The 18,920-nt window shown below is 39.8% G+C and overlaps 1 protein-coding gene across 1 annotated transcript in view; it reads right to left on the bottom strand.

Annotated features, from left to right (window-relative positions):
* The window catches only part of LOC101425427 (ectonucleotide pyrophosphatase/phosphodiesterase family member 3), a 45,075-nt gene that overhangs the window by 8,225 nt on the left and 17,930 nt on the right, over positions 1-18,920 (bottom strand). The window contains 4 exon segments of the mRNA XM_012521623.3: positions 377-442; positions 2,240-2,372; positions 12,433-12,584; positions 14,491-14,508. Of these exon segments, the coding sequence (XP_012377077.2) occupies positions 377-442; positions 2,240-2,372; positions 12,433-12,584; positions 14,491-14,508 (369 nt within the window).

Raw genomic sequence — 18,920 nt, 5'->3', positions numbered from 1 at the left:
TTTAAGGCCAAGTATCTTGTGTAACAATGATTTTTATTTAATGAGTGAGAACACACTAATGCCTTATTAATCACTAATCTGATGCCTAATATTTACCTTCCATTTATTTATGAAGACTGTCAATAATATTACTTTGTGAGCAGCAATATACTTAAAATAAAGATCAAAAAGAAATGAGCAAAATCATGTCAATGAGTCACCCAGTTGAAGTAAGCTGAAAAGCTATGTCAGGGATCCTTCCCATATGTGTGCTTAAAACGTTAGAACAAAATGACTCAATATCAGAAACAAATTGCAACAAAAGATGTGTTTAGTTTGAAAATTCTGGGAGTCCCTTAGTCATTTTTAAGTTAATAATATCTCTATATATACTTGCTTTTGAAAGCATCATACATAGGGACCAAATTACTTGTAATTAACATGTCATTGGTTATCAGAAATTCTATCATTCCCTGCAAAACAAATGAGTCTTAATATAGCTAGCTAGAAGAGAAAATCTGACATATTACGAAAAGAGCTTTTTTCTACTGCATACTAATGTAAATTTATTACCAGTCAAAACACAGAGCTACTGAAGTATTGTCCAGGAGAGGTCATCAGGAATTTTATGCCGTTGATACCAGCTCCAGATGCACAAAATAAGAAAGCTTTTATAAATAAAGAAAGCTTTGAAATCAAATTCCTTAAGGAAACGAGTTTTCACTCACTAAGCACTGCTGACAGGAAAACCACCCATGGCCTGCCCTGAGATGGATGAACCCTCTGGTCTGGCAGAACAACTGTTAACCCTGTGTATGCTGGAACCAGTCTGCCTCCAGAGAACCCCAGCCCTTCTGCTAAGCAGCAGCTCCAGTGGCAAAGCGCTTGGTCCCGCCACAGTTCATCTGTCTCATGATATGGATCTCATTCTCATAGACTTGCTGTGAGCATTAAAAACTGCCAAGCTACAAACGTTTATACTAATAGTTTTTATATTGAACCTCCACTTGAGTATCTTAATACTCATGAAAGTTCAATGGGTTGGCACCAAAAGGCAAGAAGAAACAAACTTGTTCCCCTTAACGTTTCACATGGTGTTCAATGCCCTTAGACCCCAGATAAGCATTTTCTACTTTTTAGGCCCCAACAATCAACATAATATTACCTCTGTTTCAGTTAAAAATAAGCATTTATTTATAACAGAGTTTCTATTTCTAACAAAATAGAATATATAGTTGATAGAAGGCAGTTTAATTTTACCCTTACTATTTTTTCAGAAAAAAGTTCTTTGGTTATTAATTTCATTTCTTGTTAAGGCAAATGTTTATATACATATCAAAGCCAATATTTATGCCTTATCAGATAGAAATTTAAGTTGCAATATTAAAATATTTATTAAAAAATTTTGCTACTATTAAAGATTTATCATAAGGTTCACACAAATTTGGTAACTCTAATTTTATCTACATAATTAAGTAAAATATCCTAATTCAATCTTAGGTAATTTAAATTGATGTGCAACTTGCTTTCATTAAGTCTTTTTTTCCACAGTAAATCTCTGAGTCTCTAAATTATAAGTCTCTTAATTGACCATCTTGGGTCATGGCTTTAAAACAACAGCAACAACAAAAATGAAGCAAAAAAATCAGGAGTAAAACCTCATTCCCAGAACCCAAAATTGTTGAAAATCTCAAGGGCCAGTTAATAAAAATGGCATTTCTGGTTGAATAGGGAAGAAACAGCTTGAGTTTCAGAAATATCATGCTAGCTTTTGCATGTTCCCAAAAGAAATGCTTTAATTAAAAAAAAAAAAGAACGTAAAGCTCATTTAGCTGCTTTAATCCACAGTTGAAACTATTTGATACACAGCCAGGATTCTGGTCAGATTTCTTTTTACAAGCATAGGTGCACTCACAGTGCAGACCTTAGCTGGGAAGTAGCCAGAGAAAACATTTTCTTAGTTTGCTTGTGTCCCTCTCCAGGGATTCTTCAGTTTTAAAATTAAACTCAGACCTGCTGAGCTCTCTAGACACCTGGGCCGGGTTAGAGCTGATCTTTGGTTCACACTGCAAAATGCATTATTAGTCTTTACTGCATAGTTTTTGTCCTGCTTCAGCCTTCTCACAACCAGTGGGAGTCTCCCGGGCAGCTAGTTTAGCTCAAGCAGGTTGTTTTGGTGGGTAGTATATGTTTAAGGCACATGCCCACATCCAGCTGATGAGAGCTTTCTAAGCTACTGCTCTGAAAGAGTTATACTAACCAGGATAGAGGAATCTGTGGGTGATATTCTTGCCTGCTGGCTAGAAGGAGCAGTTTTGGCTTTCAGAAGGAGCAACCCTGACATGAGCTTGCAGACAGTCTGGGACAGTGGGAGGAAGAGGGGTTGGGTCTCCCTGTTGAGAGGGAGAAAAGGGAAAAAAATAGTCCCCACAGTTGTGGCTCACTCATTCATTACCTCATGTGGGTTGTAATTTCCCTAGAATGTTTTTGATTTATTCAAGTCTTTGTAGGCAAAGGAAATGGATATCTTCAATAATGTTTTTTTCTGTGCTTCCCTTCTGGATAGGAGTACTTGGAGAGCAAATCAAATAAATACATGCTAGAGAAAAATATTGGCCAAGGAAAATCTGAAATGAGCTCAGAGGAATAATAGAAGTTGTTGCTGCAAACCACAATACTCTTCAGGATCTAACTCTGATATTGTCATATGCACAATTTATTTCAAAATTAGAGATGAGCTAAAGACATTTTTCAGCTATGTAAAATCTTTAACTGACGTAAAATTAATTTGAAGAAGCTGTAGCTGTCTGAATTTAATCTGAGATTTAAATTAATTTCAGAGCTATGCTTTATTCCTCATGAAATGTAGGAATATATATTATATGTATATATTATAATTTTCTTGTAACCTTATTTAAAGATTAGTACAATAATTTATTCATCAGGGAGCATCCTAGAATGTGTTGTCTTACCCAGATATTTAAGATCAAATACAGTATTAAATTATTACCACTTTGTTTTTTGCCATGTTGGACTGATTAGTTTTTTTAAAGTTGTTTTATAGAGATACATTCATATAACATAATCCATAAAAAGTGTCCAATCAATAGCTTTTAGTATGATCACAGAGTTGTACATTCATCACTACTATCAATTTTAGAACATTTTCATTGTTCCAAAAAGAAAAGACCCCTGTTCCTTATCAGTCACTTACCAATAACTCTATCCTTACCTATTCCTATATAACCACTAATCTAATTCTGCCTCAATAAATTTATTTATATCGACATTTTATACAAATGGATTCCTACAATACATTTTATTTTGTCTCTGATTTCTTTCACTTAGGGTAGTTCATTTATAACTACTGTAATTTTTTTAAATTAGAGAATTTGTAAGTTTACCAAAAGTTATGTAAAAAAATACAATGTTCTCATATAATCCCCTGTAGTTGACACTTTATATTATATGATATCTTTGTTAAAATCGATGAACCAATACTAAAATATTATTGCTAACTATAGTCTATGGTTTATATTAAGTACATTTTTCCTATATACCACCTGTGATGGCTAGGCTATTATGTCAACTTGACCAGGTAACTGTGCCCAGTTGTTTGGTCAAGCAAGCACTGGGCTAACTGTAATACAAAGGCATTTATGGACTTTAGTCACCACTGACTTTACTGCAGTGGTAAATCATAGATAGGTGATTAGCATTGTATTGATCAGGGAGCTTGCCACCAGCAATGAGTGATGCTTTATCCAATCAGTTGAATGCCTTAAAAGGGGAAGTGATTCCAGCATTGAGTGAGAATTTCTCAGCTCATCTTTAGACAGCCAATATCTCCCAGAACTCGTTAAGAACCTTCATTGGAATCTCATTGGAGTCCCTGGTGCAGCCTACCTGTGGAACCTGGACTTGTGCTTCCCCACAGATATGTGAGAGTCTCTTACAACATTGCATATTATTGACAGATATCTCTTGTTGATTCTGTTTCCCTAGAATACCCTCACTAATACACCACCCTATTATTAAGACTACATAATAGTGTCATACGTTTGCTATAATACATGAAAGAATATTCTTATGTTCTTACTATTAATCACAGGTTCATCATCCACAACTGGGTTTACTGTGTTATACAGTTCCATGCTTCATCTTCTAACTTTCCTACTAGAAACATACATGACCAAAAACTTCCCCTTTCAACCACGTTCACAAACGCAATTCAGCACTGTTTATTACACTCACAATAATGTACTACTATCTCCACTATCCATTTCCAAACATTTATAGTCAAACTTAAGAGAAATTCTGCATAAATTGAGCATAGTTTCCCATTCTCTACCTCATTCCATCACCTGATAACCCATATTCTATAATCTAACTCCATGAGTTTGCTTATAATAATTAGTTCATATCTGTGAGCTCATACAATATTTCTCCTTTTATGTCTGTTCCCTCAACATAATGTCTTCAAGGTTAGACCATGTTGCCTCATGCATCTGAAATTTATTCCTTTTTACAGTTGAGTAATATTCCACGGTTTGACTATACCACATTTTGTTTAGACCTTTGCCAGTTGATGGATTTTTAGGTTTCTTCCATCATTTGGCCAATTGTGAGCAATGCTGTTATAAACATCAGTATTGAAATGTCTGTTTGAGTCCCTGCTTTCACTTCTTCTGGGTTTATACCTAGTAGTGAGATTGCTGGATCATATTTTCCTAATGTCTACATATCTGCTTATCTTGATGAGTTTACTCTGAAGATTATTTCTCTCTCTTGCCTAGGGTTTTATTATTCATCAAATACGTGTTATTGCTCTTCTTTGACACTTGGTTCAACTTATTCTAGACCTTTAGATTTGTTGGTGTTTGTTTAATCATAGTTTTCCAGTTCTTCATCTAATTCTTTTCCTGGATATGCAGTACAATTTCTAAGATTGCACTATTTGTTCAACTGTTTCATCCCAAGGAAAAAGCTTCCATTCCTCTGTTCCTTCTCAGGTTCTCTTGATCAACATGTTGTTTGTTTTTGTTTTGTCTCTTTATTTTTTTATCCTCTTCATTTTCTCTAGCTGCTTTTGCCTGGAGGGAAAATTCTAAGAAGAAGGTCACCCTGAAATGAACTTTCCAAGTCAGTATTTTCCAATCAAACAGAGCCAAGGAGCACATGAAGGGGACTGAGTAACATACAGTAGATTGAACACATGCATTTATTTCTGCTCCCTTTCAAGAACCCATTCATAAGACACCAATGATGTAGACACATGAGAGAAAGCAAGAATTTTTCAAAAGTTGCAAAGCAGATGAACAAGTAGTAATGATTTAAGAGATAAATTAACACTGACAGATGAGAGCCTACGGTTATAGAAATTACATGAAAGCAGATTATCTCCTGTAGAACCTCAGAAGTGAGTAGAATTTGGAGTCTCCTGAAGACAGGAAGTGAGCATAGTATTGAAAGCAAGGGGGATAGATTGAGAGTCTATAAAAGAAGCCAAACAGAATTTTTCTTTCTGGAGGCATTGAGCCAGAGGGAAGATGGAAGAAAAGGGCCCAAGGCAGAAATGAAAGCAGTTATATAATTTTGAAAATATTGAAATTAATTAAAAATCTACACACCGAATGACAAGACCTTCCCTACCCATGTAGGTTGCCAATTTTATGTACCGGGTCAGAGTAGAAGAGTCCTCTCTTTTTTTTTTTTTTTAGATTTTTTATTTTTTTATTTATTTACTTCCCCCCCCCTCCCCTGGTTGTCTGTTCTTGGTGTCTATTTGCTGTGTCTTGTTTCTTTGTCTGCTTTTGTTTCTTTGTCCACTTCTGTTGTCGTCAGCAGCACAAGAAGTGTGGGCGGCGCCATTCCTGGGCAGGCTGCTCTTTCTTTTCACGCTGGGCGGCTTTCCTCACGGGCGCACTCCTTGCGCGTGGGGCTCCCCCACGCGGGGGACACCCTTGCGTGGCACGGCACTCCTTGCGCGCATCAGCACTGCGCATGGCCAGCTCCACACGGGTCAAGGAGGCCCGGGGTTTGAACCGCGGACCTCCCATATGGTAGACGGACGCCCTAATCACTGGGCCAAAGTCCGTTTCCCGAGTCCTCTCTCTTGAATACAAACTAGCTTGAAAGGAAAATTAGAGATACTAACAGCTGGGGTTACCTAACAAAACGGCAGGGTCTCTTCCTGATCAACATATAGTGAAACCCCCGCCAGATACTTTATTTATTTTTGTTCATATTCTTTTATTTATTTATTTTACACTTTTAAAATTAAAGTTTATAGATCACAAAGAAAGCTACATTAAAAAACATAAGACGTTCCCATATATCCCACTCCCCACTTCCCCACCACATCATTTTTGTAAATTGTATTTTTTTAAGATATATACATGACCAAAAAATGTTACATTAAAAAATATAAGGGAAACGGACTTTGGCCCAGTGGTTAGGGCGTCTGTCTACCATATGGGAGGTCCGCGGTTCAAGCCCCGGGCCTCCTCGACCCGTGTGGAGCTGGCCCATGCGCAGTGCTGATGCGCGCAAGGAGTGCCGTGCCACGCAGGGGTGTCCCCCGCGTGGGGGAGCCCCACGCGCAAGGAGTGCGCCCGTGAGGAAAGCCGCCCAGCGTGAAAAAGAAAGAGCAGCCTGCCCAGGAATGGCGCCGCCCACACTTCCCGTGCCGCTGACGACAACAGAAGCGGACAAAGAAACAAGACGCAGCAAATAGACACCAAGAACAGACAACCAGGGGAGGGGGGGGAAATTAAATAAATAAATAAATCTTTAAAAATATATATATATATAAGAGGTTCCGTATACCCCCCACTTCCCCCACCCCACTTCTCCCACACCAACTACCTAACCCATCATTGTGGCACACTCATTGTACTCAGTGAACACATTTTGGAGCACTGCCGCATCACAAAGAGTCTTCCAAAAAGAGTTGGGAGGTCATCAGAGGGGTCATGCTTATGCACACCTCAGCAGGACCCCAGAGAGAGCCAAAGTAGATACAACCCTAGGTGCTGGTTCTCCTGAAGGCTACGGAGATCCACAGGGTATAGGGTCATGACAGATGGATTTGGAGTACTGTGCCATGTCAGAGGGCCCTAGTTTGGAATGAATGTGTGTTCCTGAGTATGATGGAGCTGGACTCAGATATAACCTTCCTACACATGCCTCTTCTGTCATTTTCACTGAACCTGTGGTTGGTGCTAGGGATGGTGCATACTCAGGGAACTTGAATCTCTGGACTGCCCATGTGCCAGCTGGGCCCTGAGCCTCATCAGAGTTGTAACACCCACTCTCTGGCCCATGGGACTTACCCAGATCAGCTAAAGGGGAGGTGAAGATGGTCAACCACCACACCAGGGAATCAAGACTGCCAACAACTGCAAGCAGAGGAATTGCATCCATCATCCATGTGGAATCTAAGCCCCCTCTTGATCTAGAGGTGGAGTGGGCATCACCAACCCAGGGTCCACAGGATGGAGGAATAAAATATGGGTTAGAGTGGACTTACTGATATTCTACTATGGAACTATTGTGACTAGTAATGGAAGAAATTGTAGCACTGAGGTGGAGAAAGTGGCCACAGTAGTTCCTGAGGGCAGGGAGAGGGAAGAAGAGATGTGATGTGGGGGTATTTTGGGACCTTGAGTTGTCCTAAATGATATTGCAAGATCAGATGCTGGACTTTACATATCCTGCCATAACCCCCTGAATGTATTGGGGGGAGAGTGTGATCTACAGGGTAAACTATTATCTATGTGGTGCAGCAGTGCTCCAAAATGTGTTCACCTAGTGCAATGAGTATGCCAACCAGGTACTTTAATGTCTCACACTTAAAATAAAAACAGACAGCCAAGGATCACCAGACATTTGGTTGGGTTTGGAGAACTGAAAAGAAAGGCACTAAACTAAAAAGGAATGCAGCAAAGAATAGAAACCTCTCTTCTCACTGTGATGAGTATATAAGGCGTTCATGAGGGCAGATCAGAACAAGGAAAAAACAAAAAGGAAATTGAATAGAAAGAACTCAAAGTTTAAAAATACAATAGAAATAATACATTCAATAAAATCTAGAAGATAAAGTTTCAAATAACATCTTTAAAAGTGGAAATGCAGATAAAAATGTAGAAGAAATATAAGATCATTGGAGTATCAGAGATCTAATATCCTATGAATTCTGAAGAGAAATTATTTCTAAAATTTAAAAGCCAACTAAACCATCAGTTAAGACTACAAATAGAATAAAAAGACATTTGACACACACAAAATGTGTCTTTGCTTCTCCATTTTTCAGTAACCTACTGGATGACAAAGTCCACCTCAACAAAAAATAAGCCAAGAAATAGGAAAATATTTTGCGTTAGATTCAAAGGATTTGGATTTCACCATTTATTTCACTCAACTTCTGAAGGCAGAGGCTGGGAAGCTAAAAACACTTGTTTATTCTTTCAAAGACTTATAGTATGGTGGATTGAATTGTGCACCCTACTTTGGACATGCTCTTGGTCTTAGTCTACTCTGATGGGTTTTGACCTATTGCAAATAATATCTCTTCAAGGTGTTACTTCAGTTAAGGTGTGGCCCAACTGAACCAGGGTACTTTATTCTAACTACTGGAAACCTTTATAAGCAGAATGAGGTTTTCAGAAAGAAAGAGAGAAGAAGTCACAGGAAGAAGCTAGAAGTCAATGAACCCAGAAGAGAAAGAAGATATCTCCAAGGAGCAGGATCACTTACAGTCAGCCCCAGAAGGCCAGTCTTCAGGGACAAAGCATCACCTTGCAGAAACCTTGACTATCAACTTTTCCTAGCCTCAAAACCATGACCCAGGAAGCAGATGTGGCTCAAGCAGTTGGGTGCCCACCTACCACATAGGCGGTCACTGGTTCACTTCCTAGTACCTCCTAAAGAAGATGAGCAAGACAGCTAGCTGACACGACAGGCTGGCACAGCAAGTTGATGCAACAAGATGATGCAACAAAGAGACACAACAAGGAAACACAATAAGAGAAACAACAAGCAGGAGCAGAGGTGGCTCAAGCCATTGGGTGCCTCCCTGCCACGTGGGGGGTTGTGTCCCGGGTTCAATTCCCAGTGACTCCTAAAAAGAAGATGAGTGCACAATAAACAGACACAAGAGAGCAGACAATGAGCACAAACAATGAGGGTGGGGTAGAAATATATAATTAAGTAAAATAAATCTTAAAAAAAAAAATGACCCAATAAATATCCATTGTTTAAGCCAACCTAATATGTGGTATTTCTTTTAGTAGCTGGAAACTAAGATGCGGAGTAACTGTTCTGAATGACCAGGCTTCTGCAGTTAGCATAAAGGCACACATGTGGATGCTGTAAACTGGAAGAAGCAGGAATATTGATCACTGCCTGAGTCAGCACCATAGATAACTGGAATATTGTGAGTTGATGCAGCTTAGGTATATCCATATGAGTATCTATAGGACTTTTTCAAATTGCTTTAGATCTTTTCTCTATAAAAGCTCTTTGATTTTTATGTTAATCTGCAAAAGTATTTGCTCTAAAGAATAATAACAGTTCTTGCTCTTATTTTCCAGTTTTTTCCAATGAACTGAAAACACATTTCACATCTTCCTGCTGAGGAGGTCCAGAAGTAAAATCTGTGTACAAACTCATAAATATTATTGGCTTTGAAGCAGTTGTAAAATGGATTTCAAATTACAGTTACTTCCCCAGAACTCTTCTGGGATCAAAACAACAAAAACAGCTCAATCAGAAAACCCACCAAAGTCACAGAAAAACAAAAGCTCCATAAAACTTACAGGTACAGGTTAATTGGGACCATGTCCCAAAAAGTAGTGGTTTAAAGTCTAATTTTCAAACACAGAGCTGATTTATAACATTTTTATGAGGATCTCAAAACATACTTACATGGAATTTTCTTGAACCACAAAGTAAAATTCCTACAAAAGGAATCTTCCAGCTAGAAAGCAGAAAATTTCTAAAATTCCATTGTCAGAAGGGTAGAAAAATATACAAGCAGTTCTGTAGGATCAGTGAAAGGGCAGGAACTTTTGCTAACAAAGAGCTAGTTTTCAGACAAGAGCAGAAATAATTGTGCCAAACTCATTTTCAGTTAGCTTGCTTAAAATCTCTCCACCTTTGGTTTCCACCAAAGCTCATATAATTTCAGGAATGCAAGACAGTAGGGGAAAGTATTAAATACAAACATTTCGGGAAGCAGACTTGGCCCAGTGGTTAGGGCATCCGTCTACCACATGGGAGGTCCGTGGTTCAAACCCCGGGCCTCCTTGACCCATGTGGAGCTGGCCCATGCGCAGTGCTGATGCACGCAAGGAGTGCCGTGCCTAGCAGGGGTGTCCCCCGCATAGGGGAGCCCCACACGCAAGGAGTGCGCCCCATAAGGAGAGCCGCCCAGCGCTAAAAAAAGTGCAGCTTGCCCAGGAATGGAGCCTCCCACACAGAGAGTTGACACAACAAGCTGACACAACAAGGTGACACAACAGAAAGAAACACAGATTCCCGTGCTACTGACAACAACAGAACAGAAGTGGACAAAGAAAAAGACGCAACAAATAGACACAGAGAACAGACAACCGGGGTTGGGGGGAGGGGAGAGAAATAAATAAATAAATCTTTTTTTTTAATAAATACAAACATTTCCTTTATCTTACACAATCCCTATTACCTGACATTTTCAAAATAGAGAATTATGTAAGGCTGACGTTCTTAAAAATGTTGCCTCTCAAAAATAAAAACAAGGTAGTTATTTTAAGGAGTGCAGCATGCTGGGGAAAATCACAAACAACTGAACACTGTGCATATGGAGAAGGTAATAATATTGCTTTCAAACTACATATGCGCAGATTAACAGCTGGTAAAATATCTGCCCACATTGGTAAATAAACAACATTAGCATTGGCTACCAACAACCACAATTAAACTACTGTCAGCAGCAGAGTTTGCTTTCAAAGCACACAAAGCTTTAATTAGTAGTAGAAAAATGTGCTTATTTTTCTCCAAGAATCTTGAATTGGAACAAGAGTAAATAAACCAGATGCAAACATTTGCTTCCTTTCCTTAAATAGAGGCAGGGGATCTGCCCCCTCAGCAAGAAAGATCAGAGCTAGAGCTTTGTCATCAGTCTTTGGATCTTAAATCCTAAGATTTTTCTCTACAAGAACAACTTTCTGTTTATCTATTGTACTTTTGAAAGTACAGGAGATATCTGCTATAAGTCTTTGAAAATGATGGTTGGGATTAATGTACCCAATTCATTCATTTGCTAAGCATTTACTCAGCATCTCTACTGTGCTGAGGATACATTAAATAATTCCGTCCCTGCTGGAAGGAATGTTCAGAATGATTTTTGGCAGTCTTTGATCTTTGCTTCAGTTTATATTTTCCTGACTGTTAATGAGATTGAATCGTTTGACTATCTTTTGCCCACTTATCAACTAAAATGCTTTGTCATTCTCATGTTTATTGGTAGAAATTTATTAGGCTATTCTCTATCCTAATTGCTATTCTGCATCCTCATCACTAGTTTCTTATAAGCAAAGAATATATTCTGCCACCCAACTTTGTCACATTAATATTAATATAGTCAAATTTATCATTTCCTCAGTTTATTTTTTTGTGTGTGTTTTAAGAAATCCTTCTCTATCCCAATGTCAAAAAGAAAACACAAAAGAAACAATGGAATTGGTGTTCACATTTAGGGGTATAAATCCAATAGCAATTTAATTTTGTGTATGATGTGAGGTAGGGATTGATTTTTTTTTTTCTGTTTAATTTGCTGATTGTAGCAGCACCATTTACTAAAAGGAGTTTATCAGATGGTGAAGAGGGAAAAGGTTGAAAACAAATAGATTCCCGTTCTCAGTCTAGAGAGCTCTGTGTCATAACACATCTGTACTTGTAGGTCTAGCCTGACTTATTAGAGGGTTAGAACCTCAGGGAAAGGTATTCTCTGGTTCACAGTGTGGATCCTGTGCCTAACACAGCATGTGGCAGAGAGTAAAATATTTGTTAATTAATCAAATGAATACCAAGCTCTTCATAATCTAGCTACCATCACCTTCTAGATGCACCCACTATACACCTGAGAAATACTGAGCATATTTGTCCTTCTTATGCCTCTGTATTTCTCATTCTTTCCTGTTGGAAATGCCCTTTCCTACCTGTCTTACCAGTTGGCCAACTGGCCTGTAAACAATGATGAATTTCTCCAAGAAAAACCCAATGCTGTCTTCTTCTGCATCTCTGTAGCATACTCTCAACATTTTCATGCAATACCTGGTACAACACTGTCTTACAAGCCACTAGCCAGGGAGCTCCCTTTAGGAGCTCTACTGCACATCAATGTTCAACTTGTAGAATATTTGAGCCTTGTATTTTTCCAAACTGCAGGGACCAGTGAACACAGGAACTTACCGGCTTGGGGACTGTGAATGAGCTCCACATGGGCATCCTGAAAGCTTTTCCATATCCGCTCACATACTCCCTGTGGTAAAGAAGATAGTGCTGCTTGTTCTGCATCACTCGGGGCCCTCCAAATGGCAAATTGGCTTCTTCTGTTTCCATTACTAAAAGAAAATAACACAAAAGAAAGAGCGTTGGTGACACTAATAAACGCTTCTATCAAGGATGTTTTATTATGTGGCAGGCACGCTGCTAAAAATTTTACATACTTTACCTCTTTTAATCTTACAACAAACCTATGAGGTAGGTGTTATTATCCCATTTTATAGATAAGAGACTTATGTTTAGGCAAGTAATCTTCCCAAGTAACATGCTAGCAGGAATGTACAGTCTGCTTTCTTTGAATCCTTATGTTTTGCAGCTTGCAAGATCTATTTGAAGAGCTAAAACTGCAAAATCAGAAGTATATATTTATAACAAGCATGACTTTATTATTGTCATAGGAAAGGCAATGGAATTTTATTACAAATGTATCCCAATGTATTTATCATTTTCCTTGTGTGCTATTACAATCTAAATATCCATCAAGTATGAAATGGTTATAAACACCTGAAGAATGTTCTCACTGTGGACTAACACTTGGCAGCTCATTAGAAGATTATCGTGGCAACTAACATATTTACTGAGCTCTTATTGTGTGCCCCATGCTTGTCACTGTTGATTTTAGATTTTGTGTTCTTCTTGTACCTTGGAGATAAAATTCTTATGTTCAAAAGGCTCTGTTTGGGCACACACAAAGGAACTCACTGAGTCTTCATTGAAGCTCTATAAAGTAAGAACCCCCACTTCATAAATGATGAACTGAGGCACAGAGTGTTTAAAAGATTCACCTAAAGTCAGATGACTAGGAAGGGGTGAAGGTGAACTTGCACCTGGTGCTCACCCTCTTGCCCACAAGGCTCTCCTGAAGACACACATGAACTGTATGGAGGGACCCCTAACAACGGAAATGGAAATGTTGGGGCATGGGCATGGGAATGATAAGCCAAGAACAATTCAGGCAGTGTCTTGTTATTTAGGGGAAAGGCCTGGCAAGACCAAACTGGACATCTCTCCGTTTCCCCAGAGTACGTGACTGCAGAGGGAAAAGCCTGTAAAAATATTGGCTACTTCCAGGGGTAGGGAGGGTAGGAGTTTTGCTCACTCTACGATATTTTAGTTTTTTTAACAATAAAAATGTATGCATACATTATTTGTATAACTGGAGTAAGAAGTTGAAAAACAAATAAAACTTAAACTAAACAAGATGGGAACATTGCAAAAGCATCATGTAAGGTTATCTCCCAACTATCCTCCAGTATAGAGGACCCCAACCTGTTTCTATTACCAGTCAAAACAGTAAATATTTTAGGCATTGAGGCCTCTACAGTCTGTGTCTCCACTTACAGGGCTCTGGCGTTACAGAGTAAAAGGAACTATAAGCAATAGGTAAATGAATAAGGTCAGACCAGTATTCCAACAAAACATTACTTATGGACTCTGAACGTTGAACTTAATATCATTTTCGTATTATGAGTTATTACTCTGACTTTATCTTTTCCTCAACCATTTAAAAATGTGAAAAACGTTTTTTAGCTCATGGCCTTGCCAAAATAGACAGGAGGCCGAATATGGGGCCGCAATTTGCAAATCCCTGCTCTAGTGGTTTGCTACTTAAAAGTGATTTCCAGCTGAAGTCCAGGGACCAGCAGCAGCAGCAGCACCTTGGAGCCTGTAGAAATGCAAAATCTCAGACCTCACCCTAGGCCTGCAGAAGCAGGGTGTGCGCGGTCTAGAACCTCAGGTTATACATGTGCTTTAAAGTTTGAGAAGCTCATGCCTAAGACACAATCATTGTCCTAGAATATTCTTTTCTATGTTATGCAGTTACCAATGTATTTTTAACAAGTGTTTGAATATATTAGCACTAAATTTCTAAGAAATCTAATGTGCATTTGCATGTGTTTCACCTTTCCTAGAAATATATTATCTTTACAAACTTACAGAGCCCCTATAGGTGCGTTATCCTACCTGACCCTCCCAATAATTCTCTAATTTAGCTGAAATATTTTACAAATGAGATAAAATAATAGAGATTCAAAAAGACTGAGTGGCAGGTTTTCTGATTTTCAACTAGTCTTCTTTCCATGCTATTAAGTGACCTCTTAAAAAGTAGAGAACTTAAACATATTTTTTCTACTAATTTAGAACCACAGAGTCCTTTTAGACTTATAATTGGAAGTGATAGTTTTTCATAGGAAAAAATTAAGATTTGTGTAAGAAGTGTGCCCATGTCTAGAGAGCTAGGGAGAATCCTGTACCCCTGAAAAATCACAGGTGGAGCAGCCAATCAGAACAGCAAACAGCTAGGGGCCCGCCTCAAACTTTATGAAGGGGGAGGAGGAAAGATTTTAAAAAGCCCTGACCTAGGGCCCCATGCCCACAACTCGTCTTGAAGTATACCTGCAGTCCATGCCTTAGACCATGTACTTTTCTCATGTTCTGTTTCATAATAAACTCTTTACTCTTTGCCTATCCTATGGCATGTACTTAAATTCTTTTATGAGAGATAACCCAAGAACCAGCCCATTCCTTCTGGGAAAGGGTTAACACGACTCCCAAAGATTCCAGCATCTATCCTATGACAGGATGGGTACATTCATAGTTAAATGCCCCCAGGACTGGGGTGGCTCAGACGCCCATACTGGCCAAATGGGGCACATATTTGAAACAGCGGGCAATGTTGAGTAATAGTCCCCTGTCTACACAGTTGCAGGAAGTATTAGGACCAGTGGAGTGTTGAGGTGACCTTTGGCCAGAGGGCTTCCTGGTCCCCAGGCTTTAGAGCCTAGCCCATACATGGATGGAATGGGCACTATACCAGCTGATGTCTGGTATACAGATGGGTCCAGCAATGATATGGTAGGTATCCAAGTGGATTCAGAAGATAACTGGTTTGAAACCAGATTTGACCAAAGCAGCCAGTGAGCTGAACTGAGAGCTGTATAAGGCATGAACCCATCCTCCTTACCATGCGTACAGACAGTTGGCCAAGTACAGAGGACTAATTTTATGGCTGCCCCAATGGGAGCACCAAGAATGGATGATTGGTAAAAGACTTCTCTGGGGACAAAATTTGTGAAAGGACTTGTGACCAAAAGGGCAAGAATGCAGCATAACTGTTTGATCATGTTGCAGGATATAAACCTCTCATAAGCCCAGGAAATGATGCTGTAGACAGCCTGGCACAAGTAAGAGCTTTATACCATCTGACAGATGGATGGGCCACCTGGTTACATAGGCACACGGGACATGTAGGGGCTCAAACCCTCCTGCAGAAAGCCAGGCAATATGGTATCCCATTAACAACTACAGACGCAATGAACACGATAACAGCCTATGAGCTGTGTGCTAAATAATACCCATGTAGATGTCAGGTGCCCATGAAAGAAGGGGTTGTAAAGCAAGAAGATAGACCCCTACAGGTTTGGCAGGTAGATTATAGTAGACCTCTGCCCTCTGATAAAGGATATAAGCTCCTGTTCACAGCTGTGGATACTAATTTAGGTTTAGTTTTGCCCTTCCATTTTGAATAGCCACCCAAGAGTACCATTGTGGCACTGAATATTTTGAGTGCTCAAAATGGGCATCCCTTTGAAGTGTGGAGTGACAAAGGCACCCATTTCAAGGATTCCAAAGTACAAACCTAGGCAAAAAATGAAGACATTGATGCCATAATGATGAATGAGGTTGTTGATGTGGGAGGAATGGAGGGGGGTGGGAGGTGGGGTATGTGAGAACCTTTTATATTTTTTAATGTACCATTTTTCATATCTTCAAAAAATACAATAAAAATTTGGTTAGGAAAAAAAAAATGAAGACATTGATTGGCACTTATGTGCTCCATATCAACTGCAGGTCTCAGGCAGGATTGAACAGTATAATGGTTTATTAAAAGACAAATTATGCATTCTATCTCCAAAGGAGCCAACCTTGTAGGGGTGGGCTACCCACCTGCCATGGGCAGAACATCTTCTAAATGAGTAGCTGCATGGAACAGGCAGTCGCCCCTAGACTTGGTTGTGTGAGGACCTGATTTACCCTTACATGTAATGATGAATACCTCAGATTCTCTTGCATTTCCTAAAGTTTTAGATGGAACTTTGGTATTGCCTGCCCCACTGCTTTGGGGTCAGAACACACAGTGGTGTGGACATGGCCATGGACTGTTGTAACTGAAGTCCCCACTTGGAGAACCATCCTGTTACCATGTGGAGATGGTGTGAAGAGGGGATTGACTCTGACACCATGGGTTTATAAATGGCTGTTTGAGATACATCCTGAAAACTCAGGGGAAACCCTTCTGAGGGGACTTTTGTCTTACAAATGTGGCCCCTACCATTGCTCCCAGTGGAGCTATCCCCTTTGGAGCCGACTTTAGTGTGGGGAGACAAGATACAGTATTCCAGACCAGGGTGACCGCCAATGCCTGCCACCACTCTGTCCCAAGATGAAGAGGTCACATGTTTATTGCCTGAGGGATATTATTTACCTCTCATGGTATCTTTGGCCCTGCTGTCTTTCCATCCAGGTTGACAGTAGCCAATACAGTACTGTCATGAACTCAAATCTGGCCCATGTTCACAACATAACCCAGTGCTGGGTATACACTGACCTGCCAGCAGAAGGAGCAGAAGACCTTCCAAGGACCATTACCCCAGCAACAGAGGCCAATTGGACATGGCTTCAGACAACTGGCTGGTTCACACCAGAATGGGAAACAAGACAAAGACAAGTAGAAGCACTGCTCCACAGAGATATGGACAATACCCATCCCCCAGTGGGTTGTGTTATCTATAATGGGTGGGGGTGGCTTCCAGCTGAACATGTAACATTAAGGGAAATAGTACCCCAGTATATAGAACAACGTGCCAATGATTCCCAGAGAATAGCAGGATGGACCCCCTGGTTTCTTTGTAATTGTACTGTAGTCAAAGTCAAATGGGGTATTGGTGGGAACATCTGGGATCCATTTAGAAATGGGTTGTGTTAAATGGCATTGGTTTTATAACTTTCTTAGTTATGTTCTGTTGTGCCTTATATTGTTGCTTGGCCTTTGGGCCCAGGGTGTGGCCCTGTGCAACGAGCCCCTAAGATGCTTGCCATTTAAGGGGTGGAATGTAGGGGTAGCTAGAGCCCAATAGTTAAAACAGACTAAGCATACTGGCTATATCTGGGATGCAATGACACAGCATAACTGCACTTAGCTTCCAGGGGATGGACTTGAAACTCTATCAACAAATATACACCAGCTAATCAGTATATGTAACATGACAGGTATGCCACTGTAAGAGTCAATCATATATTCTGAGAGTAGTAACGTAAGAGCAGCTCCCATGGAAACAGAGGAGCAGAGAGAACAAAGGAAGCTTAAAGGAGCAGGAGCAGGAAAAAGCAGAGAGAGCAGAGGAAGGGAAAATGCATGGAATAACTCAATATGGATAAATTCCCCATGGCTCCATGTACCTTTTTCTTTGCTAATGGCCCTGACTCCCCCACTCTGGCTGAGGAACTGGGACCCAACACACCCCAATTCTTCCAGCAAAGAAGCCTAGCAGGGCATTACCCCTTGTAGGAAGTAACTAATGGGATGCAACCCCCAGAGCAGTCCCAATTCATGTCTTGTCAGGGGCAGGGCTCCTCTGGACCCTGTAGTACCATACTTAGCAGCTGTCCAGGGATTTTCCTGGAGAAACAAAGCTGGAGGGTCCTGCTGAGGTTTCTGCCATAGACAGATCCTGGGAGCTTTGAGTCTAGGTGATTCTAAAGTCAAGTCTTTCCTTAAGCTAAGTAGGTTTAAAATCTCTTCTATATTAATCCAGGCTTAACTTTCTATTTAACTTTGTCAGTCTGCTTCTGCCTAGGAACTCATAAATCAGGTTTGTGGTTTACCTGTTACAAATTGAATAACAGTGAAAGGTAACCTAAAATTGAGTCTTTAAATGTCAATACCATCTTGCAATTGAATTTGACGTATAAAAGAAATCACATGGAATTGGTTCAACTGCTAGAAAAGTGGGAAAACTTAGCAATGTTGTTATTAATAAAATTGTTTTAGTTGCTTAGTTAATAAACAAAAGTGCCTAAAGTAAAAACTTCCTAGAAACTGTAACTAAGAGCTAAGGTCCTTATATAGATGCCTTTTGTTATAAAACAGCAAAAGCTGAAATTGCTATATAACTAGGTGGATTTAGCTTAGACCTGCTACTGTGATGGTAATTGCTGACTAATTTACTTTTGTTTATAGTTCCTTGAGGTCTATCCTCAACCCTTGCTTTTGCTTATGGTTATTTCATGACAATTTATGCCCCCATGGCTCAGGGGAAGGCAAATTTTAAACACGTTGTCTCCTGTCCTCCCACCGGTATTAATGACTCTGCTTTCTCTCGTGATTCTAGGTG

The sequence above is a fragment of the Dasypus novemcinctus genome, chromosome 11 (genome assembly GCF_030445035.2).
Source record: "Dasypus novemcinctus isolate mDasNov1 chromosome 11, mDasNov1.1.hap2, whole genome shotgun sequence".
Taxonomy (NCBI): Eukaryota; Metazoa; Chordata; class Mammalia; order Cingulata; family Dasypodidae; genus Dasypus; species Dasypus novemcinctus.
The sequence above is the reverse complement of the archived record's forward strand: the minus strand, read 5'-3'. Positions and strand labels throughout refer to the sequence as shown.